General features: G+C 43.5%; 1 protein-coding gene across 1 annotated transcript in view; it reads left to right on the forward strand.

The window, feature by feature from the left end:
* The window catches only part of BRINP1 (BMP/retinoic acid inducible neural specific 1), an 86,071-nt gene that overhangs the window by 22,040 nt on the left and 50,278 nt on the right, over positions 1-13,753 (forward strand). Inside the window, exon 2 of the mRNA XM_020811503.3 lies at positions 1,360-1,627. Within this exon, the coding sequence (XP_020667162.3) occupies positions 1,410-1,627 (218 nt within the window). The 5' untranslated portion in view covers positions 1,360-1,409. The remainder of the gene's footprint in view (positions 1-1,359; positions 1,628-13,753) is intronic.

The raw sequence follows: 13,753 nt of genomic DNA on the forward strand, positions 1-13,753 counted from the left end.
CTGTACCTCTTAGAGTAAAACCTGGAGTGCATTCACTGCCCCCATGGAACTGGTTGAACTGATGCTGGCTCTATTAATGCTGAACAATCTACAACCAGTCTAGGAGGCTTCTATAGATGGACAACGCCATCTTGCCCTTCACGTCAGGCATCAAAATGCCTTTGGCCATCCCTGTCTCATGCTCACATGATTTGTCTTCTTCCCAGATACTTGTGTAGCTGTCCCAGAGGTTTTGATTGTGTTGTTGTAGCCCCTCTTTCCTTAATTTTGTCCTTATTTTCCTCTGTGTCTCCCTATTGAACTTTCTGTCTCTTCTCATGACCTACCAGCCTTTCAAATGGCCATTTCATTTTCATTTCATTAAACCTCGTGCCCATTTCGATCAACCCAAACATACCATTTCCTTCCACCTGAGTCGCCACGAGTGATTACATTTTTCACTCTTGATGGGCTTTCTGGCTGTCAAGCTGGGATGTTGAACTTTACGGAGAGGTCAGCTTGGGCTGTACTGAAAATGTAACATGTTGTCGCTATATCTCCACTGCAGGTTTAGCACATTAAATGTAGCTCTTGCAGGGCTGTATTTTGGAGAGGAGAGAAATGTGAAGGAAACAACTGACTGCAAATGGAAAAACCTTGTAGGCTTGGACCTCTTAGGCTAAAACCCAGCATGGATTCATTGCCTCCCTGGAACTGGCTTAACTGACTTCCATTAAGGTTGGGCTAAATCTCTACTGTCAACCCAGGAGGCTTCTGATACATGCAGAACACCATCAGAGGAAATAGCCTTTGCCCTCCAGATATTTTGGGACTATGACTTCCCAAATATTCCAGTATAATTGGACATGTTGTGGGCATTGATGGAATTTGTAGGCCATGATGTGTGTATGGGGAGAGGCAAAGGCTCCCCACCTCGAACATGGTAGAAGTATAGGCTTTAGTTGCTTTAGCTTACTAAGGAAAGTCTCTGTTTGTCCATTTCTCAAGGTTAACCAGAATGAATTATTGTTTTGGGGGGCTCCCTCCTGAGTTAAATGATCAGCTACTTTGAAATCGACTTCCACGAAGTCTCTGAATGGGGGGGGCATCTTTTGTAAGTTTGATCCCAATTGAGTGGGGTACCAACCAACAGAACTGTCACTTGGGCCAACTTGTGAATGCCTAAGGCAAGCTGATCTAGGTAACTCTTCTTGGCACTTTTGATTGCAGCCAGAAGTTTTGTCTTCAGTTTTAACCCTTGAAATCTTTCTCTTTTCCTTCCTTCCTTCCTTCCTTCCTTCCTTCCTTCCTTCCTTCCTTCCTTCCTTCCTTCCTTCCTTCCTTCCTTCCTTCCTTCCTTCCTTCCTTCCTCCCACACAGGACTCCACAGAATGGAGCAAGAATGAGAGGAAAAAGGCAGACAGAAAAGCATGAACTGGAGGCTTGTTGAGTTCCTCTACTTCCTCTTTATATGGGACCATATAACAGTACGGCCTTCCCAACAAGAACCCGCTGCGACCAACCAACATGTCTCCAAGGAATTTGATTGGCTTATTTCAGACAGGGGGCCTTTCCACCACTCGAGGAGCTACTTATCCTTTGTGGAAAGACATCGTCAAGGATTTACAACCCGATATAAAATATACAGGTAGGATGAGCCATTTTTGCTTCTTCCTTGTTTCGTTGCCCGATGCCTAACTCATCTCTCGTAGCATGGAAAAGATTAGACCTTGATGATCTGTAGAATGCAGATACTTGGCTGAGCCGTTGTCCGCGCATCTCGAGATTTGCAGTTGACCATAAACTGAGCATGAATCAGTGACTGGAGGACAACTGGAAGATCCATGTAGACCTGGATTGTCTTAAAATATGATTAATGAGATACAAAAATAATTTAAGAGATGCCCCAGTTCTCTGTTACTTTGAGCCCAGAAGGGTGTGCATTTCTGGTAGGATTTTAGGAAGATCTTTAACTATCCTCCATCATGTGTTGAACTGATTTGCCCAAGGACACTGCTACAGTCCATGGAATCTTGGGAATGGTTATTTGACCTAGAACGGTGCTGTAAAGTTCTCTGGTAGGGAAGTCCCAAATTCTCACCAAACCACCTCTCTCCTGATTCTGGGCAGTGGAACAGTGGTAGTTTAGATCGGTGGTGGAAGACAGCTTCTACCACCAAAAAGATGCTGCTTAGCAGCCAATCAGCCAACAGTTTGTGAGAGCATTAGGTAGAGGCCTTCTAAAACCATCTAAGTAGGTCTACCAAGAAAGGAACTATCAAGTGTGAAACATTCCTCCAGTCCTGACACTGGCTTGGAGATCCACCTGGAACCCACCCACTTTTTTTTTGAAGGCCTTCCAAAGTTGCCCTTTTGATGAGAGAAGAGTAGCAGAGAGCCTTTCCTGTTCTGAAGACAAAGACTCTCTGGGATGATCTTGGAGTGGCCATCCAAAAGAGGACCTTTGCTCCCTCTCATGTAACAGATGCCCCCCCTTGACAATTTTTGTCCAGTCGTGTTCGACTCTAGGGGGGGTGCTCATCCCTGTTTCCAAGCCATAGAGCCAGCGTTTTGTCCGAAGACAATCTTCCGTGGTCACATGGCCAGTGCAACTTAGACACGGAACGCTGTTACCTTCCCACCGAGGTGGTCCCTATTTATCTACTTGCATTTGCATGCTTTCGAACCGCTAGGTTGGTGGGAGCTGGGACAAGTGACGGGCGCTCACTCTGTTGCGTGGATTCGATCTTACGACTGCTTGGTCTTCTGACCCTGCAGCACAGGCCCCAAAGCAGTTTATTTACCCAGCCAGCCAGCAACCTCAGTTTTTCTACCACAGGTAGTATTCTAGCCAGCTGGGCAAAAGACAGATGAACAAGCATATTTTCTGATGGTATCTATTCCTCTTGCTGATGAAGATTTGGGTTTTTTTATATACTATTTTACGACTACATTTTATTTTTGTTTTTACTGCTGTTTATGCTTCCTGCTGTTTCATCCTCAGGATTGCTTTTAATTTTGTAGGGAGAGAACATTATATGCATATATAAATGCGGAGATGGGCAATGAATATCGGTGTATGTATTTATTTTGAAGCCACCCTGAGATGGCTAGAGACAAAATGAGCTGTCCGTTCCACCAGGAGAGTGGAAAAGTTTCTTTTCTGCAGAGTAACGGCCAAGCTAACCCTGCTAGCGTAGCAAATTACAGGCCCCAAAGGTAGCTTTTTACCAATAACTGTTTATAGTATTAGCAAATTTCTTTTCCATGCGGGACTTTGTTCTGTCCTGTTTCTGCACCAAACTGATAGATTTTTTAAAACCTCAGACCCCCAATTTTTGCTTTTGCATCTGTGCTTTGCGTATAGAAAGATTCGTATCCATTTTCACATATTGTTTCACATATTGGTGAGCTTTTTGCTTTTTAAAGCATAAGTTCTTTTTTTAAAAAAAGACTTGAGAAATCATAGTGTTTCAAAAATGGCTCAACGCAAAATAGGGTGGTGTTCTGGTGGTATATTCGTTCAGGAGTTGTGATTTAGCCCAAATTGAGTTGAAATGTGAAACTAATTTCTCCCTTGTGACTTGAGTGTCAACCAATGCATGTCCGAGTCTCTTAGTTAAGCAACTCCTTGGCTTTAACTCAAATGACAGATATCCTCTAACTGGACATTGTGGATGGATAAAACAATGTAGGGTATACCTCACCTCAATGTGGTGTCTTAAGAGGAGCAATATTGGAATGGGAACTCTGGGCTGTGATGTGACAGTGTTATGGACTGTCTTCAAAATACATGGAAGTTCTTAAGTGCTGGGTGTTTCTTCTTTTGATAGCAGAATGTGTTTTGTGTCAACTAAAATGCTGAGCTCCGAATTGTTAAGCCTCTGCCTTCCTTTACAAAGAGGATGCCGTGAGCTCCTTAATGGTCGGCCAAAGAGATATCTGATGGATTAGCCATGGTTGAAGTCTTTATACCAGATAATCATCTTGATTCTGCTTAGCTGAGACTATCTGAGCTGTAAACTACAGACGTTTAAGTCAGAACTGAGCGTTTGCCCTAATTAGAGTGCATCCACTCGATCAATGGGACTTAGGTTATTGTTGACTTACCACGTTTCATTGATCCCAAGTCTACTGTACTTGGGAGTAGCTACTTGGATTTCCCTGAAGGCATTCGGTGGCATAGACAAGCTCTGGTATGACTGGAGACAATCTGGGGAGGTCACCCATTGCTCCTCCCTGTTCTGTATGGTGGTTCCAGTAATCTTACTCATTCCTCTCTTACTGCTTGAAGTGACACGCCTTGAAAATGAAAAGTCCAAAGAATGATTTACACATGGGATCAATAGAGGGCTCTGTTTTCAACTCCAAAGCTCATCAGCTTAAACTAACCTGACTGACCGTTCCCGATGAGTGGATCATTGGCCTAGAATAGTGGTTCCCAAACTTGGGTCTCCAGATGTTCTTGGCCTACAACTCCCAGAAACCCTGGCCAGCACAGCTAAGGGTGAAGGTGTCTGGGAGTTTTAGTCCAAGAAGATTTGGAGATCCAAGTTTGGGAACCACTGGACTAAGGATCAAGATGGCAAAAATTGATTAGTTATTCCAGTTAGAGCAGTGGATCCCAACATTGGGTCCCAAACCAAGAGACTGCAACTCCCAGAAATCCTGGCCAGCACAGTTAAGGGTGAAGGCTTCTGGGAGATTTAGTCCAGGAACATCTGGGGACCTTAGGTTGGGAACCAATTGTTTAGAACACTGGTTCTTAACCTTGGGTTACTCAGGAGTTTTGGACTGCAACTCCCAGAAGCCTTCACCACCAACTGTGCTGGCTGGGGTTTCTGGGAGTTGCAGTTCAAAAACATCCAAGTAACAAAGGTTAAGAACCACTGGTTTAGAATGTCTGGAGGACTGTGGGTAGCTAGACTAAGATGTTTCTGTGTCTTCTCCAGTACTGGGAGACCATGCCATATTAATGAACATCTGTCTTGGAGAACAAGTTGCTGGACATACAGTTATTTGAAATAAACAGAACAGCAAATATGATATTTGCTTGTTTTTTTTAAAAATGAAATAACAATGTGCAGTGAAGCTACAAAACTCTAAATACAGATTCTCTTCCTTCCAACCCTGGCTATAATGAGCTAGCAAAATAACCGTTCAGTGATCGGGCTGATTTAATTATAATTATAACAAGGGGGAAAATATAAAAGGGAAATCTCAGTTTTCTCCCCCCTTCACGGTGTAAAACTGATTATTTCACAGGGTTATTATATATATATAATTTTTATATATATATGAAAAAAAAACCCAGCAGTATCAGGGCACATTGATGAAAGAAAAAAAGTTATTTATGTTTTGTGTATAAACAGGGAACATTTATTAATATCAGAAAATAGGCCTGCCATTTTGAGGCCTATATCTTCCTGTATTTATATGGTAAGTTGGCACAGAAATTATGAATAGGACAAGAATGAATGCTCAAGCCAAGATCCGAGGGTCATATAAATACTACTGGTTCATTATTTTTCATTTCTTCACTCTGTAATGGAGCATAATTTAATCTTTCCTCAAGGATGATAAGCCCTCCTGTTTCTCAGGGTTCCCCATTTTGTTTTTCAAACTAGTTAAAAAATACAGCTCCATCCTCCCATTTTTCTTCCAAAGGCCCCATCAAAATAAATTTAGTCGTGGGAACCAATTAGTTTAAACTAATTAAAACCAGTGGCATTTACCTCAGTAAATCACTGATCCCATGGATCTACTCTAGCTCGGGAAAATAATTGGACTTTGTCCCAAATGTTAAAATAAAAAAAGGGAAATGTTACTCATTACTTTTTTTAAAAAATTGGGACACTAATTTCATTATTGTTGAAAAGTAGTGACACTGGCAGAATTAAAAAAGAATAATGAGCAATATAGGTTGGTTGGTTGGTTGGTTGGTTGGTTGGTTGGTTGGTTGGTTGGTTGGTTGGTTGGTTGGTTGGTTGGTTGGTTGGTTGGTTGGTTGGTTGGTTGGTTGGTTGGTTGGTTGACTGATTACATTTATATGCTGAACCATTAGTGCATAGCAAATTAAGGAAAGAGGTTAACAGCATAATAATAAAATATATAGAACAGAAATTAACATTAAACTCAACTCATGAATCAAATAAAAACAAGTACCACTGATAATAGAAGAGGCGTAATATTGTTATTTCTACCCCATTATTTCCAAGCCCAGCATTTCTAGCCTTGACTGCTGTTCTGAATGAGAACATTCCATTCAGGTAATATACGTGGCTCATAATAATGATATTCCCAATGGAATTTGACAGGTTGAATTTTAAGTGTTGCTAAAATTACACACCTTAAGACTCCTTGGGTTACATCTGGTTATTCGTTCCAGATAGAGTAGAACGAATAAATGGGACACAGTGAGCCAGTGCTTGTGTATGTTGACAAATGTGCAAATCTACTGATTCAGTGGGTCTACTCTACCTGGGACTCACCATTTGGTTGAGCCCCCTGCTAGTTAAAAAAAAAAGAGAGAAACCCAAATGTATTAAAAACAGAGCAGAGAACAACAAACAGCCTATGAGAGCTGCGTAGCATACATAGATACAGCAAATTATTTGAACGCATATGTAGATGCAGCAAATAAACTATTTGAACGCTTATGTAGATGCAGCAAATAAACTGTTTGAAATGCGTCACCCCTGGTTCATCAAGCAAAATCTGTTTGGCAGGCTTTGTGATCTCCCTTCATACTTCCTCACACAGTTTCACAGAAACAGAGAATCAATACAGATATGGCACATTTTCTGATCTATTTTACTCCCATCGGCTGTGCTTCTAAATCTGCCCATGTTGTCTCCATGGTTTACATTCTGCCTCCCTTGCTCTCTCATTTCTGTTCTCTGTGTTGGTTTGAAACCAAGCAGTCTCCAAATTCGCACACTGTCCCTCTGGATCTGGTAACTAATTGCCGTCCCATACCTTGTTTAGTGGTGATTTCCCTTGAGCATCTTGTGAAGGAACATGGACACAGCGCATTAGAAAAGTGTCCTGTACACTAGAAACCCTCCGAGATCAATGTCATTGTTGTGATTACGTGACAAACATAAAGCAGGCGAGCCGCGTTGCAATGCTTTAGCGGTCTCCTTTGCAAAACGAGGAGGTAGTTTCTTTAGAATTGGCAGTTGTATCTAAAATAGATTTGCAAGAGGATTCTTAGAAGCTACAGAGGGCCTGATATTCCTTTTCTCCAAATTATCACAGAATCATAGACTAATGGCGTTGCAGAGCGTCCTACAAGACCATCAAGTCCAACCCCCTGATTGAGGCAGGAGGCCAAGTCAAAGGAGATCTGGTTGATGATTGTCCACTTTTCCCTTGAACGCTTCCAGCATTGGAGCGCTCACCACCTCCCGAGGTCATAGGTTCCATTGTTGTACTGCTTTAACAGTTAAGAAGTATTTTCCTGATATTCAACCAAAATCTGGCTTCCTGTAACTTGAGCCCGTTCTTACGTATCCTGTACTCTGTGATGATCAAGCACAGGTCCTGCCCCTCCTCTGGATGACGGTCTTTCAAGTATTAGAATTATTCCAGAGGTGGAACTGAAGCATTTGGAATTATTCTGTTTTAAAAATCTATATTTTGCACAGAGCACTGCACATGGACTATATCCTACCGCTTCTTCTATTTCTTCAAATGTTGAGCTATCGTGGTTGACATCCTCCATTCCTGGTTAGTTTGGACTGCTTCTCGCAATACAGCCTCCTCTTCAAGAAAGTCCCTGAGCCAGGAGTTGGGAAGATGTGGCTGGATAACAACTCCCATCACCCTTCTTCATAGGGTTGTTGGGAATTGGAACCCAATAACATCTGGGAAAATCAAGGTTCCCCATAACTGGCTTCTACCATGGTTTGATCAAGTTGAGAAGGGTGTGCCTAATAAGGAAAGGGTAGACACGGATTCACAAAGATTTTCACGGCCAGGATCTAGTGGTTGTTGTGGGTTTTTCGAGCCCGAAAAACCCACAACAACTGGTAGAGACGGACATCAGGAGAAGGAATTATGTGTTTGGCTCAAAAGGGAATGAGAACTGAGCTATGAATCAGGACCAGGAAAGAAGCCAAGGGTCAGAATCAAAGCCAAAAATTCGGGAACAAAGGAAGCACATGCTATAGGTCAAGATGACCTTAGTGTTCAAGGTGTTTCAGGAGACAAGAGGCCCTCTTTTCCTTTCTTGGAGTAAGAAAAAACAGTTCAAATCAATTCAAGAAGGAAACGTCTTACTCATCATTATGAATACATCTAAAGCCATTGCTCTGCCTTTTTCTTTTTCTTTTAAATGAAACTTGCCAAGACCTAGTTCTGTTTTTCTTTCCTTTGTTTATTTTCTGGAAGGTTTCTGTCTTTAGGTTTTGTGTTGACTGTTGCCAAAAAAGCCCACATTCTGGGACTGAACGCACGCCAGCATACTAAATCATGTAGCCACAGATTCTGTTCCTTCTGATGTTCAGGGAGCGACCTCGTTGGGTGCCCTGCATAATACATCAATAGGCATAGGGGATGTTCTTTCATGTATGTGCATCTCAAGAACAAAGGGGGACGACAGGTGGGAAAGCGTGACTGAAGTAGGACAGTTGGAAATGGTGGTGGTTTGGGCAACAGGGGCTGCAGGTTGCCAACCATAATTTTCCAGACCTCTTCAAGAGGTTGAGCTTCTCATTCATCAAGTCAAAAGAGAGAAGGCAACCACTGGCAGAAGTTCTCCAAAGGAATGGGGTTATCAAACAATGTTCTGCTTTCCTTCATTCTCTCTTTCTCGGTTCTACTCTACAATGTGGACGTTAACACAGACTACTAGAAAATATACAAGCATTTGAAAATGTGGATTTATGGCAGGCTGCTAGGAATGTTTATCTAGACCAATGGTTCCCAAACATGGGTCTCCAGATGTTCTTGGACTACAACTCCCGGAAATCCTGAACGACACAGCTAGTATGAAGGGATGGCTGAAAGAGAAGAGAGAAGAAGGTAGAAGAGATGGGAGAGAGAGGGGGTGGAGGATGAAAGATAGCAATGGAGTGATTCACCTATTCTTTAGCTTGGATCCCATCTACCATTGACTTCAGCCCATCAGTAACCAAGAGCTAATGTCCTCCCATGTCACTAGCCCCACTGCTGCCACCGTCCTCTGTAATAGAAAGGTCACCCACCTAGATTTGACCCGACGTCATCTGTAAGGGGGCAGAAAAGGCTCTTCCCCCTCTTTTGCACTTCTCTCCTTTTCAGTGGGGGGACGTTGAAGTCTTAGCTTGCCTGCTTTGACATTCAAAGCATGCACTTTGTGCCTGAGCTATGGCCTCTTCTTGATAGAAGAATGATTTGTCCTAGGGGCTGCTTAAATGCCTTGACTGATGATGATACCGAGGTTAATGGCTCTTTAGTCTGAATGAGCTGTTTTGCAGAATGAAATTGGATGAGCAGCTTTTGTGGCAGGTAGAAACTCAACCGATGCATCAGCCTTCTCTCGCAGCTCTTAAATGGGGGAAGGAAGCATCATGTATTCAACACTGATTTTTATATATTACTTATCAAATCTTTCCTCTGAAGGCTTCAGAATACCCTTTTCTCTCTTGGAAAACAATGCATAATGGAATAAAGGTAACGGGTTCCCCTTGACATTTAGTCCAGTCGTGTCTGACTCTAGGGCACAGTGCTCATCCCCGTTTCCAAGCCATAGAGCCAGAGTTTGTCTGAAGACAGTTTCCATGGTCATGTGGCCAGCGCAACTAGACACTGAACACCATTACCTTCCTACCGTGGTGGTACCTATTTATCTACTCACATTTTTACATGCTTTCAATCTGCTAGGTTGGCAGGAGCTGGGACAAGCAATGGGAGCTCCCTCCACCGCATGGATTAGATCTTACGATGGCTGGTCTTCCGACCTTGCAGCACAGAAGCTTCTGCGGTTTAACCCGCATCACCACCACATACCACAGAGATCCCAGGATAGGTCAGGCTAAAATGAGGTCCTATGCATAATGGAATTGGAAGACATTATCATGGGGCCATAGTCAATCTGGCAAGCACTGCCAGGATTAGAATCTGTGTCATACAACTTTTAAAGTGTTTTGGAGCTGTTGAAAATACAGGAGTCTCTTTCGAGGTTTGGGGAAGGTGTCTCCTAGCTTTATGAGGTTAGCAATTCTATTCCAAATTTTAACCTGAACCTTAAAGGACCTAATCCAGATGACTAATCTATGTTGTCTGAATCTTAAATGTGCTATACAAGGTGATGAATTTGAAGGCGGAGCCCAGGTTACTGAATGTCCTTGAAGGAGCTATCCGGAGTGCTGAACCTCCTTGAAGGAGCTGTTTAAGGTGATGAACACAGTGAGGACAGTTCAGAACCTTTGTTAACTTTTATAACTGGCAAACTAACACGTGAAGCACATTTATCACCCCACTGATGTTGGAGCTACTGGCCTTCACTACCTCCTGGAGGATTCCATAATTGCTCTGTGTATTGAGTTGGATCAAGACAACTGGTCACTTGCATTTTTGATAGCCCTTGGCCTTGTGAGTAGGACTGTCTTGATGACCACCCAGATTTCATCTCCCAAATTCCGATGGCCCATGCACAGAATCTCATTTCAGTGGTCCCCAACCTTGGCCCTCCAGATGTTCTTGGACTTCAACTCCCAGAAATCCTGGCCAGCAGAGGTGGTGGTGAAGGCTTCTGGGAGCTGTAGTCTAAGAACATCTGGAGGGCCAAGGTTGGACACCACTCTAAACAGTGGAGTGCCAAGAACATAGCACTTGAAAATGCTACAGCAAATCAAGCTGAACAAGCTTGTAGAAGACATTCCCTGGAGGTGGCAGTGTTGGTGGCCGCAGCATGGGAGCAGATCCTCTCCTGGGTGCTGGGTGCTAATGATAAGTAAAGTAGAAGTCAAGGGTGGACGGGATTCAGCCTGAACTCTCTCTGGAGGCAAAAATGATGGAGCTGAATCTGCCCCACTTTGGGCACGTTATGAAAAGGCAAGATTCCCCGGAGGAGGAAAAAAAAGGACAATATTGCTGGGAAAGGTTGATGGCAGCAGGAAAAGCAGAAGATGACATGCAAGATGGACTGACTTCTTAAAGGAAGCCACAGGCTTGAGGGTACGAGAACCGAGCGGGGCAGGTGAGGATAGGACTTACTGCTTGGAGATCACTTATTATTCAGAGTGACTTCACGGCACGGAACAGCAATAGCAAGTGGAAAGAGCTAGGCAAATTAACATGGTATATTAAGACTTCCGAGCAAAGGGGAAGATCTGCTTCGTGTAACTTTCTCCATGCGGCAGACGTGAAAGTCTGCGGGGGGGGGCGAAAGATAGCAATCGTTTATTTCCTTTCCCCCACGCTGGTGTTTTTCTGTGCATCTCCACCTCCGGTTCAGCTTCTCCAGCCTCTCCCAGGTGGGCCTCGCTGGTGCTTGAGGCAGGAACTTCTCTTTGGAAACCATTTTGAACTCGCTGTCTCATAAATCTGTTAGCTCACTCTCGGAAGCAGGGCGGCTCTGGGGAGCATATTTTAAGGTTCTAACAAGCCAAGCAGAAGCCATTACTCAGTTTTAATTTCAGCCCCTAGTCACCGAAAGGGGGAAGCTGACGGCTTTCTGCCGAAGGAGTTATGTAAAGACCAGGAGTCATTGTGTTATGATGTTAGGAATTAACTTTCGTTCAGGCATGAGAAGTTCTGGTTCTACCCTATTTAAGTGTTTTCTATTTCTGGTTCCTGTGCATTTTGCTCCTTCTCCCTCCCTCCTGCCCTTGTTCTTTTGCTATTTCTGAAGACCGAGAACCACCTACTTGCATCTCTTTGAAAAGTTCTTACTTTCTTACAAGAATCTAACATGGGCCACTTCTGGATGTTCGCAAGAATGTTAGAACATAGAAAGCTGTGTTTTACTGGAGCCAGATTCTTGATCTAATATTTTCAGCTCTGGCGGGCAGTACTGTTTCCCCAGGCCAGATTCTCTCCTAACTTTATCTGGAGAGTCCACATATTCTCCAACTGTCTCCCATCCAAGTCCTGCCCTGCTTTTATTAGATCAATAAAATGTTCCTTTAAAAAATCAGAAATGCAAAGATGCCATTTAATGTAATGGGTTGACGTATTTGTTGACTGGCTTTACCTACGAACTTTATAGGAACTTTGCTAGGACATCGATATATATTTATATATATGCTTTTTTTTGAAAAAAAGAAAGAAAAATGCTGATTCCTCCTCTCCCATACAGAGATTCTGGAGGTGGCTAAGAAATTTTCAAGCTGGCTAACAAAACATAAAAGCTAGGGATGGAATTTTCAGATTTTCTCGACCACAAATGCTGTAATTCTCCATTCTCAGAGTTCTGCCTAACTTACAGGCACCTTACAAATACAGTGGTGCCTCGCTTAACAAGCGCACCGTATAACGACGAATCCACATAGCGATCCCTTTTTCAGGATTGCTAATGTGGAGGCATACCGATCGTTCCAATAGGCAAAACTCGCATAGCGACAATCGGTGTTTCGCTTACCGATCCTCGCTTTGCAATGCCCGTGGATCAGCTGTTCGGCGCGGTTCTAAAATGGCCGCCGGATGCCCAAAATGGCCGCGCACAGCGTTTTTGTGCCCTCCCCTCACTTACTGAGGGCGCGAAAATGGCTGCCGTTATGGAGGAAACTTCACTGAACAGTAAGTTTAGGGCCCATTGGAACGCATTAAACGATGTTTAATGCGTTCCAATGGGTTTTTACGTTCCGTTTAGCGATGTTTTCACATAGCAAGGGTTAATCCGGAACGGATTAACCTCACTATGCGAGGCACCACTGTATTTAAATGTGGCTCCCCTGGAAGAAAGTCCTAAATCAGAAGACTAGGCCTAGCTCCACCCAAGCTTCCTTCTGAGAAAGAAAGCTCCCAGCTAGCACTAGGGCAGGAACAGGAAGTTTGGGCCGAGCTAGGCCTAGCTGATTCTCAAAACCTTCCATTTATTTAGGCATTTCTCCAAGGGGCATCACATTCATGTCTGTAAGGGAGGCAGAACTCCCAGAATGGAGAATTATGGTATTTGTGAATGCAGAAAAAATTGAAAATTCCATCCCTAGATTTTACCTTTCGTGAGCCAGCTTGAAGATTTCTTAGTCACCTCCAGAATCTCTGTGTGGGAGAGAAGGAATCAGTATTTTTCTTTCATTTTTTAAAAAAAGCATAAATAAAAATCGAAGTCCCAGCAAACCAAGACAAACAGTGTTAGATGCTCCTGGAGAAAGTTATTCATCAGCATGTTTAGGCTTTTAAGCTATGCATCATTGTGGGGGGTTTCCCCCCCTCCTGCATGGTGCTCCAAGAGGATTTCACATATATCTCGCTTCACGGAGCTTTGCTCTGACACAGCCATTTGCAATAAAATATAGACAGAAAGCTGCAGCGAGGCCAACTGTGTAAGGGAGTCATTCGTGCTGCTTGGCTGAATCCCTCCAGGATCAGAAGCTGCAAAGTAGGGAGAGATGGGGGTGGGTGGGAGATCGGAACACATTTGCATTCCGGGAGCCTGACCATGATGGATAATGCATCAGACAGGGAAGGAACTGTGAACCCTCCGACAAAGATTGAGTGGCTGTGATGGCATGGAATGTCTGTGAACATTCCAACTTCTCAAAGAAACAAGGTGTTGGGAGCGAATGTAGCCCAGCTTCTGGGAGGGAAAGGAAGGCTATCAGTTTGGCTGGACTGAAGCCCT

The sequence above is a fragment of the Pogona vitticeps genome, chromosome ZW-PAR, assembly GCF_051106095.1.
Source record: "Pogona vitticeps strain Pit_001003342236 chromosome ZW-PAR, PviZW2.1, whole genome shotgun sequence".
Classification (NCBI taxonomy): Eukaryota; Metazoa; Chordata; class Lepidosauria; order Squamata; family Agamidae; genus Pogona; species Pogona vitticeps.